The following is a 19414-nucleotide window of genomic DNA, read 5'->3' as shown; positions in this document are numbered from 1 at the left end:
CGGCGAATTGCGAGATTTTAAGCCCTCGCTAAAGTTTATGGTCACTAAAATGAGTGAAGGAGCTGAAAACTGGACCAAGTAAAAAGGCAAAAAACACATCACTTCCATACGGATATGGAATATTATACGGATATTATGATACGGATATTATCCATGACTGATAAACATTTGGAAGTGTGCTTGAGGCTGGCTATCAGCAGCTACTGTCCGGACTATGCATCCCTGGCTGGTTCAATTCAGTGCAAGTCATCAAAGTAAACTCAGGTAATTACAAAAAATGTTAATAGTTAATTATGTGTGTTTTGCAATATTGGCTCATTTGGTTATGTAAGGTACATCAACATACATTGTACGTACAAATAATCCTCAATACATTTGAAAATAAATAGATGTTTTGCATTTTTGTAGTGGGTAGATCATTTTGACTCGGTCATTTTAAAAGTAGCTCATATCAGAGATTTTAGATGCCGGCCAGTATAATCTGTATTGTTTCCTTTCTATAGTTTAACGGTAGCTTCCTTTCAATGCACTCAGAGGTTTGTAAATATAGGTCACTTCATTTCCTCTGTGATTAAAACCAATCTAGGTTACCAGTGAATACCAGTGAAGTGCGGAGTTCGTGCATGGTCCCGGTTATTTCTATCATGCGGTATTAGGGGATTACTTCATCACTACACAGCCCTCGACCCCAAGCCACATTTGCTATAAACACACTGAACGTCATCTGTGAGTGCTGACGTCAAAGGGACACTTACGGTGTTCTTCCTTTGCTAGCATGGCAATATGCCCAGTGGATTTACTCCAGGGAGAATCTCCAGAGATCCAGAAGCAGGTTAATACCGGGGAGCCACATCGGCATTAACCTTGATCAACCTGCACGAGAGGATGTCAGGTTTAAAGTCCAGTCATGACGTAAAAAAGGTTGGCTGTGAATGAATGTGGCACAAAACAGCTGCCTGGGTTTTATCGGACTTATCAGGCTTAAAGGTTCCCCACACTGACTGATTGAGTGTGAAGAGAAGAGGAGGATGAGGAGGAGGAGGCCATGTTGCTCATTGATCACTCGACGCCATCTGCTAAAGTGGCAGCTATCGGGCTCCGTGCGATAAGCTCTATAAATCCTCCATAGGTGTTTTGACCTGTGCCTCTCGTCCACATGCAGGTTCTATTCCCCGTGATGCTCCGGGGTACCCGAGTACTGGTCTGACCGAGAGCTGACTGTAGACTTGAAGAAACAAAGTTGTTACTTTCATTTCATCCAACTGTTTACAACGAACACTGGCATCACACAAAGTGTTTATGAGAGCAGTTAGCCTCTCCAGATAGTCGTACGGCGAAGGCCACAGAGACTTGTTCTGCATCATTAGCTCTATCAATCCTCTCGCTCCACAACAACACTAACGGCACAAAGATGAGGCAAGCGCTGTGGATCGCTAATGGGGTTTCCGTCCTATTGCATCGGACTACATCGCATCAATTCAACACTGAGCTTTGCTGTTGCGTTCAATGTCCATCACGGCGTGAGGGGTTGACTTTCACCGTTGATGCACGTCTTGAGCTGCACCGCAATCAGCGCTAATTCCTACCACAATTCACTCCCCTGGTTTCCTCGCCCCAAATCTTTCCCTTGGGGATATCCCATCTTGGAATTAAGCATCAGCAACAAGCTTAGTCTCCATGGCAACCATTGCATATGCTGAACAGTGCATGGGTACCAACTACCGACCTTCTGTCGGGATTTGATGTCAGGTTGTGGGGAGATGCTTGATGTTTTCAAAAGGAAACTAAACGTTGAAACACTGGCTAAGATTTGGTGATTAGTTAAGGTCTTATTTTCATGAAATGAAAGTAGCCTCCTCGACTAAGTAGGTCTCTCTGTAAAATTACCTTGGATCTTGCCAATTTGGAATTTAAGTTTTAAAGTTAAAATTAAAGTTTTGCCAAAATGTAGACCAATTATGGCTCCTCTGGTGAGAATGAGCCAGGTTCAGCACCGGGATGGCAGAGTCCTAAGTCCCAAAGAACAACGCAGTCCAATAAAGCCAAAGGTCATCATGGGAAACTAGCCAAGATACGGATTCTTCTATTGGAACATTGATGTTCATCCTTTTTAAAAGCTAACTCGCTAATTTAGGGTGTGGCTGTGATGTAAATGGAACATTTTTAACGTTTTTGAGGGGGATTTAGCATCAAAATACATATTTCCCATGGCACCCATTGTTAGCTAGCTCACATGAACTAGTTTTCCCATGCAGGAATGCACAGAAAAAGGTAAGAAATCTTGCTATTTGGAGCCGTGGAGTGATGGCACCTTTAACGTGTACCATGTGTAGATGTCCCATAACACCCCTAGTGTGGTTAGCTGCCCGTCCAATTCAATATAAAGGGTCGGTGGGGTTGGGCTGAACCCCAGTCAAGCTGTTCATTGGTCATGCACACCCAGATTACCCGACTGACCAGTTACAATTCAATCATTCTGTGCCTCCATTGCACTTCCACGAACAACCCAAGGAAGTGTTGGATTGGTCCGTCCAATCCGCTCAAGCATGCCGAGTATTTGTTGTCCTTTATTCCTTGTTCAGTTGTCTAAATATTATTTAGTCCACGCTTGAGCCGGATTTGTCAGCAGGGATTTTGCTGGGCTTGTTTTCCCTCCCAGTCATGCAGATTGTTGAGCGTTTTTTTCTAGTTTGTTTTATGTAATTATAGGATTGTATCCAGCTGCTTTCCGAGTTGTTCCCAAGCAAGTGACGTGATCTCTTGACCTCTGACACGATACATGCGTCAGCAGGACGCTTGTCTGTTCAGGCAGTCCGAGGATGTAACAGACACTCGCCCATAGCGTCGCTGCTGCTACCCCACGCTGGTTTTTGGCCGCTCTCTCCAATCGGTCTTCAAGGTCACTTCATAACAGCAGCCCAAGGTCATTGCATAGGTTGCTGTGCTGCATCAGGACGTGTTGGGCGGCCCTTCCGCTTATCTTTGTGTACTCTGGATTGTGTTGCACTGATGGGATCTCGGTCTAAGGGAACTTTGGGGAGGGGAAGCTCGGGCAGATTCCATTTGCATTGACCGAGACCAGCCCTGCTGTGGTGGAAGATGCGGCACTCTCCATGGCACTGCCAGGTAACTGGAGAGCACTTCCTGTCGCCACCTGATGTAAGAGGCCAATCCTAATTTCACGGAGAGTGGGAGTGCTTCTTGTTCAGTAATTAGGAACAGGGACAAAGATCGGACTTCAAGGGGAAAACAAATGAGGGTGGGGGTTGGAGCTTCTTGTAAAACCTGGCCTGAGCCATCTTAGCATGTTTGTGTATTAATGAGTGTCTGAACACCACCTGTGCCGACTGGACGTTTGACCTTTCCGAGAGAACACATTGCATGGTGCATTATGGGAGGATGGAGACTAAAAAGGCTCTTCTTTTATTCTTCTCTTCCGCATTCATTCCCTCTCTACTTGATTGATAAAACAGGACATGACACCGAATAATGTCGATACGTACTTGGGATGTGTCCATTAGGCTTTTTTTGTGCTGCTGATTCCATCTGAGTGAGATCGGCCGATAGCGATCGCATGGATTAACTGTACATTTTTCAATGTTTTTATGATGAGTCGCCATTGGGCAATTCCAAGGCCGCTGGCAAATGTTTGGAGGTCTTTGAAGGACAAGACATAATTAATATAACAAGAATACACTTGCAAAAAGGTAGTACTATGTTACCCGATGGATGTAATATCCACTTTGGGACAAAACTAGCCACATTGCTAGTTCACTTCACTGTACCTTGTAAAACATATCAATACAGTATTATAATTAACTTATTGTTAATTGCAGACCACCCGTACGTCATGACAAGATACTAAACTAAACGTCGAAACACTGGCTAAGATTTGGTGATTAGTCAAAGTGTCTTATTTTCATGAAATGAAAGTAGCCTCCTCGACTAAGTAGATCTCTCGGTAAAATGACCTTGGATCTTGCCAATTTGGAATTTAATCCAAATTAAAAGTTTTGCCAAAATGTAGGCCAATTATGGCTCCTCCGGTGAGAATGAGCCAGGTTCCGTACCGGGATGGCAGAGTCCTAAGTCCCAAAGAACAACGCAGTCCAATAAAGCCAAAGGTCATCATGGGAAACTAGCCAAGATACAGATTCTTCTATTGGAACATTGATGTTCATCCTTTTTAAAAGCTAACTCGCTAATTTAGGGTGTGGCTGTGATGTAAATGGAACATTTTTAACGTTTTTGAGGGGGATTTAGCATCAAAATACATATTTCCCATGACACCCATTGTTAGCTAGCTCACATGAACTAGTTTTCCCATGCTGGAATGAACAGAAAAGGGGAAGGGAATCTTGCTATTTGGAGTCGTTTGACAAGATCAAATTCAATTGTGTTTTATCTCCTTCTTTTTTCCAATTATGGTATTCACTTTTCTTTGCCCCCATGGCGGGTTATGTAGCAGTCATGTAGGGTGTTTTGTTTGGATGCTTACCTTTGCTGAACGATACAGTACAGAACCAGCAGACTAGTTTATTGTACTAAAACCGAGACGGTGTACAAAGAACAAGGCAACAGCTTACACAAAAACGGACACATACAGACAACCAGGGTTACATTTCCATAATTAAATTATTATGTAAATATAAAAACATTATTTTTTGGTTGCATTTTTATTGTTGTAAATTGGAAATGCGTATCAATACAAGCCAAGTTTGTGAAAGTAACTATGGCGATGATATAATGACATGGTTAGGACATGAAAGAGCACTTTCTCAACAACCTGAGACTGGATACAGATACAGATACGGAAAGAGAATGGGCCGATCATGACTAATATTTTCCTTCTTGTCTGAAGCAATCCACAGGAACCAAACAGGATCATGGATGAGCTCCAGGACGTCCAGCTGACGGAGATCAAGCCCCTCCTCACCAATAAGGTGCGTCGCTTGTGACCCTCGCCGCAGCGTGTACGCAAACACCACATGAACACAACGGTCACGGGCCGCTCCGTGTCTGAGAACCGCAAACAGCACTCTCGGTCAAATGCATACGCTAATACTGCAGGAATGCATACTCTGCAGTACTGTTCATCAAAGTGAATTATTCATATGTACTCAACTGAGAGGTAGAAAAAAGGGAGAGGGATAGAAAAATAGAAAACGGGTACAAGTAAATTTTTCTTTTTTTACTTTGCAAGGGCAAATCATATGAGTGTGGAGGGGGGGGGGACTCTGCCTCTTTGTCAGCCTCTGTTATGCTGACCAAAAACAGCATATGTCTAGGGAGCCATTGGAGTGTTTTGTTGTGGTTTTGAATGAATTGAATGCCTGAGAGCACAGGCCTTTGACGTATCACATATTACCTCCGTGGTGGCTTGGGTGCCATGCGGAGGATGACATCTCTGCATGAGAGACGGGCCCTGAGTCCTCGCACCACCTAGTGGCTAGCTCTGTTAAGACAAAAACACAGAAGGACACACAAGATGCACAAGGGACTGAAATGTAACACGGTGATGCCACCGGGGGCCCCAGCACAGTTAATTAAGAACACGTAGCAAGGCGTCATTGGTTTGTGGAAATCATGCACCCCACTGAGCCCCACAGCTCGCTTCTTTGAGGATTTCTTCCTGCAAAAGATGCTGCTGCAGTACGTGGCATCTAGCTAGAATTTATATTTAATGTGCGTTGGACAATGAAAATGTACTGTTTGGTAAAAATACACACACACTCATCAAGACGGCCATCGTTGTGAAGTGTGTTGTCAATAGCTCTACATTTGCAAAATGTCACATTCTAAAAACGACTAAATGTATTCTTTTTTTTTTTCGCAGAATGCACGCAACTTTCAGGATTTTGACTGTCAGGTGAGTGTCTGTTTTTTTTTACTTGTTTATTTACTGTATAGGGGTTATTTGACAATATATTTGCCTATATATTGGTGTCAATCTCAGTGATCTATTGAGTGTTTACAAAACGCCAGCCACATACTGTAGCCCAGGGGTGCTCACACTTTTTCAGCATGCGAGCTACTTTTAAAATGACCGAGTCAAAATGATCTACCCACTACAAAAATGCAAAACATCTATTTATTTTCAAATGTATTGAGGATTATTTGTACGTACAATGTATGTTGATGTACCTTACATAACCAAATGAGCCAATATTGCAAAACACACATAATTAACTATTAACATTTTTTGTAATTACCTGAGTTTACTTTGATGACTTGCACTGAATTGAACCAGCCAGGGATGCATAGTCCGGACAGTAGCTGCTGATAGCCAGCCTCAAGCACACTTCCAAATGTTTATCAGTCATGGATAATATCCGTATCATAATATCCGTATAATATTCCATATCCGTATGGAAGTGATATGTTTTTTGCCTTTTTACTTGGTCCAGTTTTTGCCTTTTTACTTGGTCCAGCTCCTTCACTCATTTTAGTGACCATAAACTTTAGCGAGGGCTTAAAATCTCGCAATTCGCCGACTAGCTTAGCACTTTGCATCGTTGTTTACGCATGAGCGGTGACCTAAAGGTCAAAATTCAGTTGTCATCTGACTGGTTGTCCTGTATGTCAATCAAGTAACGGGGATGGATGATAGGCTGACATCGTAAGTTCTGCTGCACTTAGAGACGTTGTTTGATTTGATTGGTCGCCCGAAGGGCAATATTCAGTTGTCATCTGAATGGCTGCCCTGTATATCAATCAAGTGACGGCATTGATGCTGGGATGATATTTTTTTAATGTCACGCCGCGATCGACCAGTACCACCTCCGCGATTGACCGGTAGCTCGCGATCGACTTAATGAGCACCCCTGCTGTAAATAGATACTAGTGTTGTGCAGTCAGGGCCAGCAAGGCCTTCTCTGCTGGCCTAACCGTTACCAGCAGCACTTACATTTCAAATTTAAATTGTTATTTACTTCTTCCATGAAATTATCTACCTTTATTCTCTGTACATTTAAGTCTATGGTCTTCATTTTGTGGTGTGATCCAACTTTGAGTAATAAATTGATCATATATTAAGATTAAGATTAAGATATGCCTTTATTCGTCCCTCAGTGGGGAAATTTGATGATTATATGATTAACTATGCATTATTTCTGAAATTGTTCGACATGTACGTTCATTGTGATGTAGTTTACTAGGTAAATATCATTTTCAGAGGTTCAAATCTCATGTTATTATGTCAGCATTGCTGAAGGTGTCCTATTTTAGGATTGTTTTCCCTCTGCGGTGCCCCAACAGAAGGCTGGTCCAGGTACAAATGGTGTTCTTGCTTGTTTTAATGACCCTTTTCACAGCAGACATTTTGGCAAAGTAAACAGTAAATAGAAGGGCAGATAGTGGGATTATATCATCCAACAAGAACAGGGCTGTGTATTGTTCCTTTTGACGAGCCCACTTGCAGTACAAGACAATTGCTTGAGGCTTGCAAGGGAGAGAGGGGTCATCACCCCCGACTGCACCATCGCTCCATCCTGCCGATGGAGGGACAAAGCCAGCTTCTCCTGTTGTTGTGGAACTAAAGGTCCCCTGGCATTCCAGCAGCCGTGCTGGAGGATGCATGGCTGTGTGTACAGCAAGGTAGCACGCAGAGCGAGTCGGGAGAGGACAACCTCTGTGCTAGGTGTGGTCCTGCTGCAGTCCTGTGCTATTTATGACATTCCCGCTGTACGAGGGTGGCGTGACTCAGCGTCCTCCACCCATGGGAACTGCCGGGCTTTTAATGCGCATTTAGGAACACAGGGCCATTTTATCCAGAAGAAAATGTTCCGCAGCAGGTGGTGCCTTAAATTGAAAATCCCCCCCGCCTCCCCTTTTTTTTTTTTTTACCTTTTCTTGAACTTGTAATAGCAGTTTTTGGTAGTATTTGTCATAATTTGTAACGTATTAATTATTACTTGAAATGTTTTGCTTGTAATAGCAAAATCTATCACTGGTAGTTTCCTGTTGTGCCCAGCAGAGGGCATCATTAGTCCGTTTATGGGATGGCTGTAGCAATTGAAGTGTAGTGCACTTCCATTCTTCCATGTAAGCATGCACAAATGAAGTTTTATACCATTGAATTAGATAAGAAGCACCATTACCAGGTTTTGAAATATAGTCTAATACAATGCAAAGCTGCTAAGGCTGCAGGACAGTAATAATGATGAGAGATTCTAACCTTTGGCAACAATCTGGGGAAATGCTCTTCCTGTCCCAGCATGACTGTGCCCCAACGCCCGTGGTCCATAATGTTTTGATTAGTTTGGTATGGAAGAACATGACTAGCTTACACAGCTGTAGTCCCAGCCCCATCAAAACCATTGTAATGAACGACAACAGAAAATGGAAACGTCCATCTTCATCTGAGGTTGGGGTTGCGAGGGCAACATCCCAAGCCTAGACCTCCTGGCTGATCCCAAGGTGTTTCCAGGCCAGCTGAGAGACTTAGTCTCTGGTCGGTGGAATGTGCCCTGAACACCTGGGAGGCATCCTCACCAGATTCCCGAGCCACGGTTCTTCTCCAAGCTTGGCTGACAGTCCTTCTCATCTTATCTCAAAGGGAGAGCCCATCCGCTCGGTCACTACCTGAAGCTCATGACCACAGGCGAGGGTAGGAACGCAGATCGACCGCTCAATTTAGTCGACCGATTCAGTCTGCATTGCTGCAGATGCAACACCAATCCGCCTTGACTCGTGAACAAGACCTGGAGATACCTGAACTCCTTCACTTGGGGCAGGATCTCATCCTTGACCCGGAGATGGGACTCTGGTGAGGAAAATGCACACATAAAATCTTGCATTTTTCCCCATTTCAAGTAATGACCAGCTGTCCCAACACTTTTGTCCGTAATATTTCCTTTGTGCCAGTAGCGCCCTCTGTTGGTCGGTTTTATGAATGGAATTGGTCTACAACCAGCATGCTGTTGCGTGCTCATCCCATCTGACCAATGAGAGGCGCGTGTTTTCCAGAGTCCCTCCCCCTGCTGTTGGCAATAGGCTGCCAGGGATGCCCTCCACAACTACATAGAGGACAAAGGAGGGGGGGGGGTGGAAATCAATACACTGAGCAGGTCACATGACTGGAGAAAATGGGACCGTTTTGCTATTAAATCCTGCTGAGCGTTTTACCACACCGAGATGACGATGTTGGTTTAGTGTGGCGTACATTGATATGATGGTAGGCAATGTGATGAGACCCCATTTGCTGGGGGGTGCAGAGGGGGGGGGGGAGTGGTCAAAGTCAGTCTTTTCATCATTTTCTCAGCGTCACTGCATGATGTCAGCAGCCTTCCTGTTTTCCTGGACAGCCTCTGCATCCTTTGCACCCCCATCAGCCCCCCCCCCCATCAGCCCCCCTCTCTCTCTTTTCTGTTTTTCTCCCTATAGCTCCACCTTCCACCCACCTGACCCTCCGCAATCCAATTAGATGCACCGTTGGCTGACTGTGCGGACGCACTGTGACTACTAAGCACAGTCTGCGCTCTCCCACTCCTCCCACTGTCTTTCCCTCGTCTCTCTCCCTCTCTGTCGATCGGCATCCTCGCCGCCCCTCATCCTCCGCTTCCATTCAGATTATTTACCATCTCTCCTTCGCTCCCTCTCCTTGTCTCTCCGCGTCGTGTTGCTGCTCTCGCCACCTAAGCCTCCATCCCTTCCTTCCTTCCAACATTCCCTGCCCTATTCCTCCTCCTGCCGGAGCTCTTCCTCGCTGCCTAGCACACGCTGGTGCATAGCATAACACAGCCCTCTCCAGTGTGGGGAACAATGTCCGCTATTCTGGATCTGGACCAGATTGCATGCTCTGGCAATGGAGTGGTGAGTGACAAACGTATCCTGCTACACCTGACTGGATGCTTGCAGCTAAGGGCTTTGCTTCAGACTGGGGGGGTCTGGGGGGGGGTTGGTGTGTGATTTCCCCATAGACTCGCTAAAAGCAGCCGAGAAGGACGAAGCTGCTGGTGGTCCTTCAGGCTCCTTGTCACCACCTTCGGGGCACAGGGACTTTTTTGGGGGGGGAAACGGGCAGCTGCTAGACCATTTGGCGTGTGTGTGTTGTTTTGTGTGTATGTGTGTGTTTTGTGTGTGCGTGTCCATACGCAGAGGCGGCTCAGCATGTAAAAATACTCGGGGTGAAGTGCTGTGACTAGTCACTCTGTTTCCTGTGTAGCAGCCGCCAGCGAGGGTCCATGAGGGTCCATGAGGGTCATGTATGTTTGGGTTTTGTGTCCCACCCGGGTGCGTGCTTGTGTCAATCCACCGTGTGTTGCTTTTCTGTGTGTCATCATTCTTTGTGAAAGGTTCAACTTGTTTCATTGTAGTCTTCTGGAGAGGTCACACTGTAGCAGCACCCCCCCCCTTACCTTGCAGAGACCTTGAAGTGGAGCTTTCAAGCTTTGATGATATACAAACATTGCCAGATTGGAAAAGGTTGTGTCATAAGCGATGAAAGAAAGACTTTATTCCTGTAGAGCATACAGTATGTACATGTACTCTGTGTACTCTACGTGTACTCTGTGTGTACACTTGGAAGCTGCTGACTGCTCAGGGTTTCTGCTCTGTAACGCTGCACTCGGGTGATTGATATCACTCCAGGCAGGGCGGGGTGAACATTGGGGGGGGGGGGGTTGATAAGAGATTGCGGGAAGAAGGAGAGCATGGCATACTGCTCTCCTTCTTTACTGCACCTCACCTTATTCCATTCTCTTGTATTTCAGGCTCCCAGTTGCCTTTAGCAACCGTCCTAATACCAAACCTCAGTCATCAAAGCAGCCACAAAACAAGAAGAAAGAAACACGCCGCCGTCGCCATGTTGAAATCCTTTTTCCGTCTTAAGCTGCAGCCCCACCCCGTGTGTGTTTTCCTGTCATGCTGCTGCTGTATGTTTGTGTTGGACAGGAAATGATTTGAGAAGCATCTCCCAGATCAATAGAGCTTGCCGGTGGCTAAATGCATAGAAGCATCTAATCTAATCCTCTTTTGCGTCCCATTTATGAGAAGGCATGATATATTAAACTGACGCCTCCCTTCCGTTTCACTTGGTCACACCAGACTTCTTTTTCCTCCCGCATCTGTCAGTTACGCTCTACTTGCTCCCATCCGTTTATGAACTCCCCAGATCTTTTTTTTTTTTTTCCGTCTTTGTGCCTTATCAACTTGTTCTCATTGCTGTTTTTGTCACATTCCGCTGGTGGGACGTACTTGCCGGCCTACATAACGTGTGCCACACACCTCCTTTCACGTCCTTGTGTCGGATTTTCAAAGTCACAATTCCTCTTACTTGTAACAAGTTGGTGGATCTCCATCCGTACGTACATACCACCCAGGCCGTTTATACGAGAAGACCTTCAGCTCCATGACAACAGGAAATGTCTTCATCTTTAGTCGCTGTAGATTAGGACTGCAATCAGTTTTGTTTGGTTGCGCATCGCCGTGAGTCGGCACCCACGCGAAACGAGGATATCTGATTTAGTGGTGTCGGTGGCGCCATGCCGTGGTCACCGCTGATTGCTCTCGGAAACGACTGCAGCCTTGTCCTTGAGACCTCGAGGGGGGGTCGAGGTTAGAGGTTGTGGCTCATGCATCCAAATGGAGCGATGGGAGATTGGACCCGTCGGTACCCAGCCTGCTCGTCACGACTGACACCCAGCAGGCCTTGGGACCAGGCTAGCGCTAGCAGCCTGACCGTGACCGTGACCGTGCAAGTGTTGGTGTACTGTCTCGTAAAGTGAAGCCGTTACTCCTTTCACTCGTATCACCTCCCACATGGTGTTGGCTAGCTACCATTCACACCGCTTCCACAATGGGCTCTGTTGTTGTTTGGCCAAAGCAGGTCTTCCTTGTGCCGGGTACAAAAGAAAGAGGTGAATAGAATGATGAGGCTGGAGTGAGTGCTCTGAATTTTAATGCGGCCCTCTGCAGAGACTCTGCAAAGCATTTTTTCTGCAGAGTCATGCTTGTGAAAGGGCTCTGCATTTTCAACCCTCTTTTCAAATGTGTTCATGTTAAATTCTTCTTCCTTTTAGTGGGGGGGGGGTTGGGCATGCTTTGCATCCCTAAACAGAGATTATCAAAAGATGCAAATGCATTAGTTTTTGTTCAATGGGACTTTTCAACTATTTATCCTGTTTAGAAAACACAATCATCATTTGTTTCCGCTCAAGGTGGAATGTCACTCTACCTTATGAATCAGCATATTACATGCTCTATACCAGGGGTGCTCACACTTTTTCAGCATGCGAGCTACTTTTAAAATGACCGAGTCAAAATGATCTACCCACTACAAAAATGCAAAACATCTATTTATTTTCAAATGTATTGAGGATTATTTGTACGTACAATGTATGTTGATGTACCTTACATAACCAAATGAGCCAATATTGCAAAACACACATAATTAACTATTAACATTTTTTGTAATTACCTGAGTTTACTTTGATGACTTGCACTGAATTGAACCAGCCAGGGATGCATAGTCCGGACAGTAGCTGCTGATAGCCAGCCTCAAGCACACTTCCAAATGTTTATCAGTCATGGATAATATCCGTATCATAATATCCGTATAATATTCCATATCCGTATGGAAGTGATATGTTTTTGCCTTTTTACTTGGTCCAGTTTTTCCTTTTTACTTGGTCCAGCTCCTTCACTCATTTTAGTGACCATAAACTTTAGCGAGGGCTTAAAATCTGACGCAATTCGCCGACTAGCTTAGCACTTTGCATCGTTGTTTACGCATGAGCGGTGACCTAAAGGTCAAAATTCAGTTGTCATCTGACTGGTTGTCCTGTATGTCAATCAAGTAACGGGGATGGATGATAGGCTGACATCGTAAGTTCTGCTGCACTTAGAGACGTTGTTTGATTTGATTGGTCGCCCGAAGGGCAACATTCAGTTGTCATCTGAATGGCTGCCCTGTATATCAATCAAGTGACGGCATTGATGCTGGGATGATATTTTTTTAATGTCACGCCGCGATCGACCAGTACCACCTCCGCGATCGACCGGTAGATCGCGATCGACTTAATGAGCACCCCTGCTCTACAGTATTCTATGGTATTCGTCACCTTTCACAGCCCAAGATTGTATCGGTGCTCTGAATAAACACACATATATCACCTCTATTATCCACTTTAATAATTCATTACTAATTACCTCTGTCAAGGCTGTTATGTTTTCACCGCCGTTGATCTGGTTCTTTATGTTTAAAATAACTTGAAAAGTTATCAGACTTGTCATTGAAATTTTAGGGGGATGAAACTCTGGGGCTTGTCCTACGGTTCTCTTTGGAGCCACAAAAAGCTAAAATGGGGGGGCGGACGGACAGGGAGACCCTAAAACATAAAAAAATAAATAAAAACTCAAAGGATTCAGACGTGTTAATGTACTATATACATAGTTATGAATGCTATCAGGCTAAAATGAAATGTTTGTGCTGTTTGGTATAATTCAGTCATGAGATGTGTGACAAAACTCGTCATGCAGCTTTTCTGTTTCTTAAATCCCCCCCCCCCCTCTCTCTCTCTCTGCGGCTGCAGGAGCACGACATTGAGACTCCTCATGGCGTTCTTCATGTGACGATGAGAGGCGTTCCCAAGGGCAACAGACCCATCATCCTCACCTACCACGACATCGGTCTCAATCGTGAGTCAACACAACGTTCACCAAACTATTTAGTTTTTAGTGTGAACTCATTTTTGTCCTGCGCCTTCCCAGACAAGTCCTGCTTCAACACCCTGTTTAACTATGAGGACATGCAGGAGATCACGCAGCACTTTGCAGTGGTTCACGTAGATGCACCCGGACAGCAGGAGGCGGCACCCCCCTTCCCCAGCGGGTGCGTGCCAAAATTAAGATCACATGTTATGGCTGGCGTGAGCTGGCAGTTCATTTGCTAATGGAAGTACATGTCTGTACTCCCCAACCTGTGTGTGTATATAGTATTATTACAGTACTATATACAGTATTTATGATGAACCGGACTTCCTGTATTCATTTGCACGTAAAGAAGCAATCCAATGGCATGTCATCTGTCCTCAGCTATCGCTATCCTACCATGGACGAGTTGGCCGAGATGCTGCCGTCTGTGATGACTCAGCTCAAGTGAGCGTCCCTCCCCTTGATAGCCGATCAATAATTGCATGCATTCATTGAGTGACGGTCTTCGGTCTTACGCCAGCCGTGGTTTCCCCGCAGGGTCAACAGCGTCATCGGCATCGGCGTGGGAGCAGGCGCATACGTCCTCAGCCGTTTTGCTGTGAGTGCCATTTTCTTCCCAATTGATCCTCCTTTTGCATCGCCCTGTAATCGATGACGCTTGTCCAGGCCTCACATTTCGTTATGCTGGACACCAAACCTCCCATTATTCCTCTGGGCCGGCCCCCCCCAAGGGCGGCATGGTCCTTAACAGTCTGTCTCGCTGATGAATCACCTTGTTGGCTCCGTGCTTCCTTTCCACGCTCCACGCTTTAGCCCTGCAATGAGTGGCAAGTGTGTTCATAAGCAGAGCTGTGCAGTAGATTTGGGGGGGGGGGGGTGCAGGTTAGAAACCCAGTGTGAGGGAATGTTGCTGCGCTTGTCTTGTGAAAAGAGCGAATGAAGGGAAATTGGTTCTGACATTTATTTGCTGTAACCGACTTGGAACACGGAGTTCTCCCGTGGAGGATTCATGGCCGCTGTGGCAGGACGCCATTTGTATTCCGCTCTTATCCAGCATTTAAGATGGAGGAATCTTATGGACGCAAGGAGGTTTGTGCTGCTGATGGTTGCCTTTTGGGTTCTACCAGCATTGCAAGCTACGCAGTACAGTTTCAGTTCGGCTTCATGTTGTTCAAAATACACATTTTATAAATAATTTGTAAGTGGAAACGTCATGGGAGTTTACAGTAAGTTTGACTTTGTAGCAGGATACTACAAGTGTTTAATCTTGCAGGGGAAATCCTGGTTCAAACTGGCAGATTTGTTGCAAATGGCGTGTAGTTTCTACCCCACACTCTGCATCGCTCCGTGCCACGCACACGGAGCGCTACTTCCTGCATTATTACTTAGTGAGGCCGCACCCCGTCTTAGTGTCGGAGGTCCCTGGTGCAGCTCGTAGGTATGAAGCAGCGCTGCAGCCAAATGGCATCCTCTAATGCAGGGGTCGGGAACCTTTTTGGCTAAGAGAGCCATGAAGGCCAGATATTTTAAAATGTGTATCTGTGAGAGCCATATACATTTTGAATGCAATAAAATGTGTGCATTTTTATGTAAGACCAACAGTTTTACATAGAATGGGCTCTAATTACGTAGACCAGGCACACTACCCCACGCCAATGGGGTGTGGTCAGCATACTTTCGTGAGCAGCGCAGTGTCTAATAATAAATCAAATACTTGCTGCCATTAATGCAACTTCTGCTGCTGCATAGTTTTGAACCGTATTCAGTATATTTCATTCTTTTGGCCATCTTCACCAGAAGGCTTGGTTCTGCAGCTTTAGCTATTTGACTAAAGGAGGAAAGTTTACATTTACATGTTTTTTTGACATCTCAATGACCGAGGTAGACTACAGCATTACCCAGTAATAATCAAGTTTTGGTGTTTGACCTGGAAAATATCATCAGGAAAGATAGATATGGTTGGCTGTATTGCAGCAGAATATAGATGGACGAATTAAAATGCATAACAGTCATTTCTGTGATGGTTTACTTTAAAATGTTAGCAAAAATGCATTTTTATTGTGGTAAGAAATGCTTGAGAGCCAGATACAGTCATCAAAAGAGCCCTACCTGGCTCCCGAGCCATAGGTTCCCTACCTCTGCTCTAATGGGTGGTCTCTTTCCAGCTGAACAATCCCACCCTGGTGGAAGGGCTGGTGCTCATCAATGTGGACCCGTGTGCTGAAGGCTGGATCGACTGGGCGGCTTCCAAAGTCAGTACGAGCGCGGTACCCTTTGCAGCATTTCAATTATTTACCTTCCATCCTCTGTGCCGTCTTTCTTTGCACACCATTGTACTGCTACTTGCTTACCTATGCTAACTGCTTATCTATGCTTACTGCTTACCTATGTTTACTGCTTACCTATGCTATTCATAGGCCGTAAAGCTAAACAGATCCGTCCTCTGAAAGCAGAATTATGGATGCTTCTTTTATTCTCTTAACTATGGATGTCACTGGACAAAGGGAGAAGCGGAGGGTTTGTTGTCTTGTATTTTTTTCATTGTGAACTTAAGCGACTGTCCGTGTCTTGTCGCCCCCAGCTGTCTGGATGGACCAGTAACCTGGTGGACATCGTCATGGCTCACCACTTTAGCACTGTGAGTTCAGGCTGCTTTTATTTCTTTGTCTTCACTAGAAACGACACACTTTATTTTCACTGCAGTTCATTCACCCATTCAATACCAAGTTAGAGTCGGGACTATGCTGGAGCCTATCCCAGCTGGGTTTGGAAACGCATGCAAACTCCACACAGGGATCCCCAGGTGGAGATTCCAACCCAGGTCTTCCCGAGAAGTGCATTTAAAAGGTGTAACCGCTATGCCAAAGACGAGTTCATACGTTTTTATAAACCCAAACACGGGGAGAACGTGAACTTGGATGGGAAAAACATGGATGACAGGACAGGAAGGAGGAAGTGGAAGAACGCGGAGCAGTGTAGCGTGCAGAAGGTCACGTATTGTAAGGAAATATGAACGTCTGCGCACTCGCAGTTCAGTCCCGAATGTGGAAATGTTAAATAGTAAATGGTAAATAAATATTATTTTGATGTAAAAAAAAACAAAACATTATTGTTCTGAGATATTTCAGCTATCACAAAAGCAAAAAAAATAGGAAAAAGGTGAAAGTTATGCTTGGTATCATTTTCCAAAAGTTGGTGTATTCCTGAAGCTATCACATCCTGGGTGTTTTGGTCCATGAGATCTGCATTTCGAGATCTGGCCAACAGCGAATCATCTTTTCATCCTGTCCGTTATCGACATAAAAGCGGTGCAATCGCTGTTTTCCATCCCTAGGATGAGCTGACCGAAAACCAGGAACTGATCCAGACCTACCGTTTGCACATCGCCCAAGACATCAACCAGGACAACCTGGCCCTCTTCTGCGGCTCCTACCAATAGTAAGATCATCACCACATGTTCCGGTGAGCTCATTGGAGCTCATTTTCATCCGTGTTGTTGTTGCTCTGACGCCCAACAGTCGCCAGGACCTGGACATTGAGCGGCCGGTGGTGGGTTTGAACGAGCACTCTGTCAAAACGCTGACGTAAGCAAGCCTGGCTGCCGTTATTTCAAACACGTAAGCCTTTATTAGGGTGCGGTTCGTTAACATCTCACCACCTGTCCATCCAGGTGCCCCGCTTTGCTGGTAGTTGGAGATACGTCACCTGCTGTGGACGCCGTGGTAACCTTGCACTCCATCCCTCTTAGTTAGCTAGGAGGCTTTTAGAAGGAGAAGCACTCTTGATTGTTTTTCTTTGGAGTTGAACAAGGTGTAATGGCTCTTTCAGGTGGAGTGCAATTCCAGGTTAAATCCGACCAAGACCACCCTGCTAAAGGTGACTCAGTCATTGTTGCCGGTTCTTCCATTCCGTTCTACTGGAGCCATTGAACTCCATTTCAACTGATGATGTTTCTCCATGTTCTTCTCTTAGATGGCCGACTGTGGGGGCTTACCCCAGGTTGTTCAGGTGGGTATTGTTGCTCCTTCAGACGTGCACATCCATCACGTTTCTTAAATTTGACTTTACACCTTCTCTGACAGCCGGGGAAACTGGCTGAGGCCTTCAAGTACTTCGTTCAGGGCATGGGCTACAGTAAGTAATCATGTCCTGTACTGCAAAAGTAATAATGATGTGTATAATAATATCTCTTGGTGCTGATGATGCATTTGCGGCCACAGCCTGTCATGGCCGTGTCCTGTAAACGAGCACCAGTAGACAATAATCTGGTTTCCTCTCTGCTCCCTGCAGTGTTTGCTAGCACTGCTAACTCTTTGTAGGTGAGGCGGGGCTGAAATGCTGTGTCTCTCTCTCTCTCTTTTTCTTTCTCTCTCGCTCTCGCTCTCTCTCTCTTATTGCTGTGCACCGTTAAAGAGGCCTCCATGTCTTACATGACTAAAGCACATTAATGTCCACTTTTTTACTTATAAATTTATGACTTTATTGTCATAATATTACAACTCTGTGTTGTAAATGTACAACTTTTTGGCGTAATATTGACAAAAAAATTGACTTTTCTCGTAATATTACAACTAATTTTAATAAAATTATGATTTTGTTCTTGTAAATTTAAGATTTTTTTATCTTGTAAATGTATGACTTTTTCGCTCAAATTTACGACTTTTTTCTTGTAAATTTATTTATTTATTTATGTATTTAAACTTTTTTGTAATTGTACAACTTTTTTTATCATAAATATACGAGAATAAAGTCATGATAAAGTAGTAAAAAAATTAAAACTTTATACTCGGAATATTACTTTTCTGTAAATGTAAAATTTATTCTCTGAAACTTGACTTTTTTTTCGTAAATGTATGACTTTGTTTTTGTCAATTTCCGATTTTTGTTCTTTTAAAAGTCCAACTTTTATTCTTGTCAATGTAGGACTTTATCGTGGTAAATGTACATTTACGTTGTGTAAATCCCAGATCTATTAGACCCGTCTTAGGGCGTCAGTGAAGACAATATGGGGGTACTTGGTAGGACTTTGTCACATGACGAGTGTGCAAGTGCACCAGATGTTGTTGTTGAGGGTACATGATGAAATGTCACGTGACGAAGCTTATGCTGCAGAGCTCCTGGCCATAAATTCACCTTATTGTCAAACTTCATAAATCCATGTTGCCTGCTGGAAGGATGGAGATGCGGTGCCTAAATGAGAAGCGGTAACGATAGTTAACTATAGTTTCTACGTCACCATATCGCTATTCTTGTCCAGGGTGACTACAGAATGCTATCATTTATCTTCTGAAAAAGACTAAAATGTTGTCCATTTATGAAATGATTGTATATAATTTTTGTACATTTCTATGGAATATAAGATGTGATCCCATGACGCCACTTTAAACACACGGAGGCGTGTTCAAATCAGGTGTGAACTTGTGACACCGTGTCATTCGGTCGAAAATATGTACTTGTTGTGCCCCCCCCTCCCCAACCGTGAGAGGCCCCCTTTGGCGCTTTGCTTTAAAGGCCACCGAGTCCTCCTGTTGAGTAAATGCCACTGAAGGATTAGCCCAGATTAAAAAGAGCGTTTCCATGCAGAGGAAAGTGTGGAAAATAAATCTGAACACACCTCAGCGTGCTCCCGAAAGCCGCTTTCACCTCCTTAGCACCATGGCGCTGCGTGCATGGCAGGAAAGGAGTCATGGGAGGGGGGCGGGGGGGGACGCTTTGTACTTGGGCTTTTCTTGCTCGGTTGCTGGACTTCCAGTACTGAGTC

The 19414-nt window shown here is 44.9% G+C and overlaps 1 protein-coding gene across 3 annotated transcripts in view; it reads left to right on the top strand.

Moving 5' to 3' along the window:
* Positions 1–19414, top strand: part of ndrg3a (ndrg family member 3a) — a 29465-nt gene that overhangs the window by 7759 nt on the left and 2292 nt on the right. For 2 of the 3 annotated variants that reach the window (XM_058072336.1, XM_058072327.1), the window contains exons 2-15: positions 4862–4943; positions 5837–5869; positions 13533–13638; positions 13711–13831; positions 14035–14097; positions 14191–14251; positions 15819–15905; positions 16235–16291; positions 16988–17091; positions 17172–17237; positions 17324–17375; positions 17482–17529; positions 17626–17661; positions 17736–17787. In XM_058072336.1, coding sequence (XP_057928319.1) covers positions 4887–4943; positions 5837–5869; positions 13533–13638; positions 13711–13831; positions 14035–14097; positions 14191–14251; positions 15819–15905; positions 16235–16291; positions 16988–17091; positions 17172–17237; positions 17324–17375; positions 17482–17529; positions 17626–17661; positions 17736–17787 — 943 coding nt within the window. In that variant the 5' untranslated portion in view covers positions 4862–4886. Of the gene's footprint in view, positions 1–4861; positions 4944–5836; positions 5870–9447; positions 9814–13532; positions 13639–13710; positions 13832–14034; positions 14098–14190; positions 14252–15818; positions 15906–16234; positions 16292–16987; positions 17092–17171; positions 17238–17323; positions 17376–17481; positions 17530–17625; positions 17662–17735; positions 17788–19414 lie in introns of those variants that run through there. The other variant, XM_058072345.1, reaches the window with a different exon arrangement.

The sequence above is a fragment of the Doryrhamphus excisus genome, chromosome 1 (genome assembly GCF_030265055.1).
Source record: "Doryrhamphus excisus isolate RoL2022-K1 chromosome 1, RoL_Dexc_1.0, whole genome shotgun sequence".
NCBI classification, from domain to species: domain Eukaryota; kingdom Metazoa; phylum Chordata; class Actinopteri; order Syngnathiformes; family Syngnathidae; genus Doryrhamphus; species Doryrhamphus excisus.
Note: the sequence above shows the minus strand (reverse complement) of the source record. Positions and strands in the feature narration are given on the sequence as shown.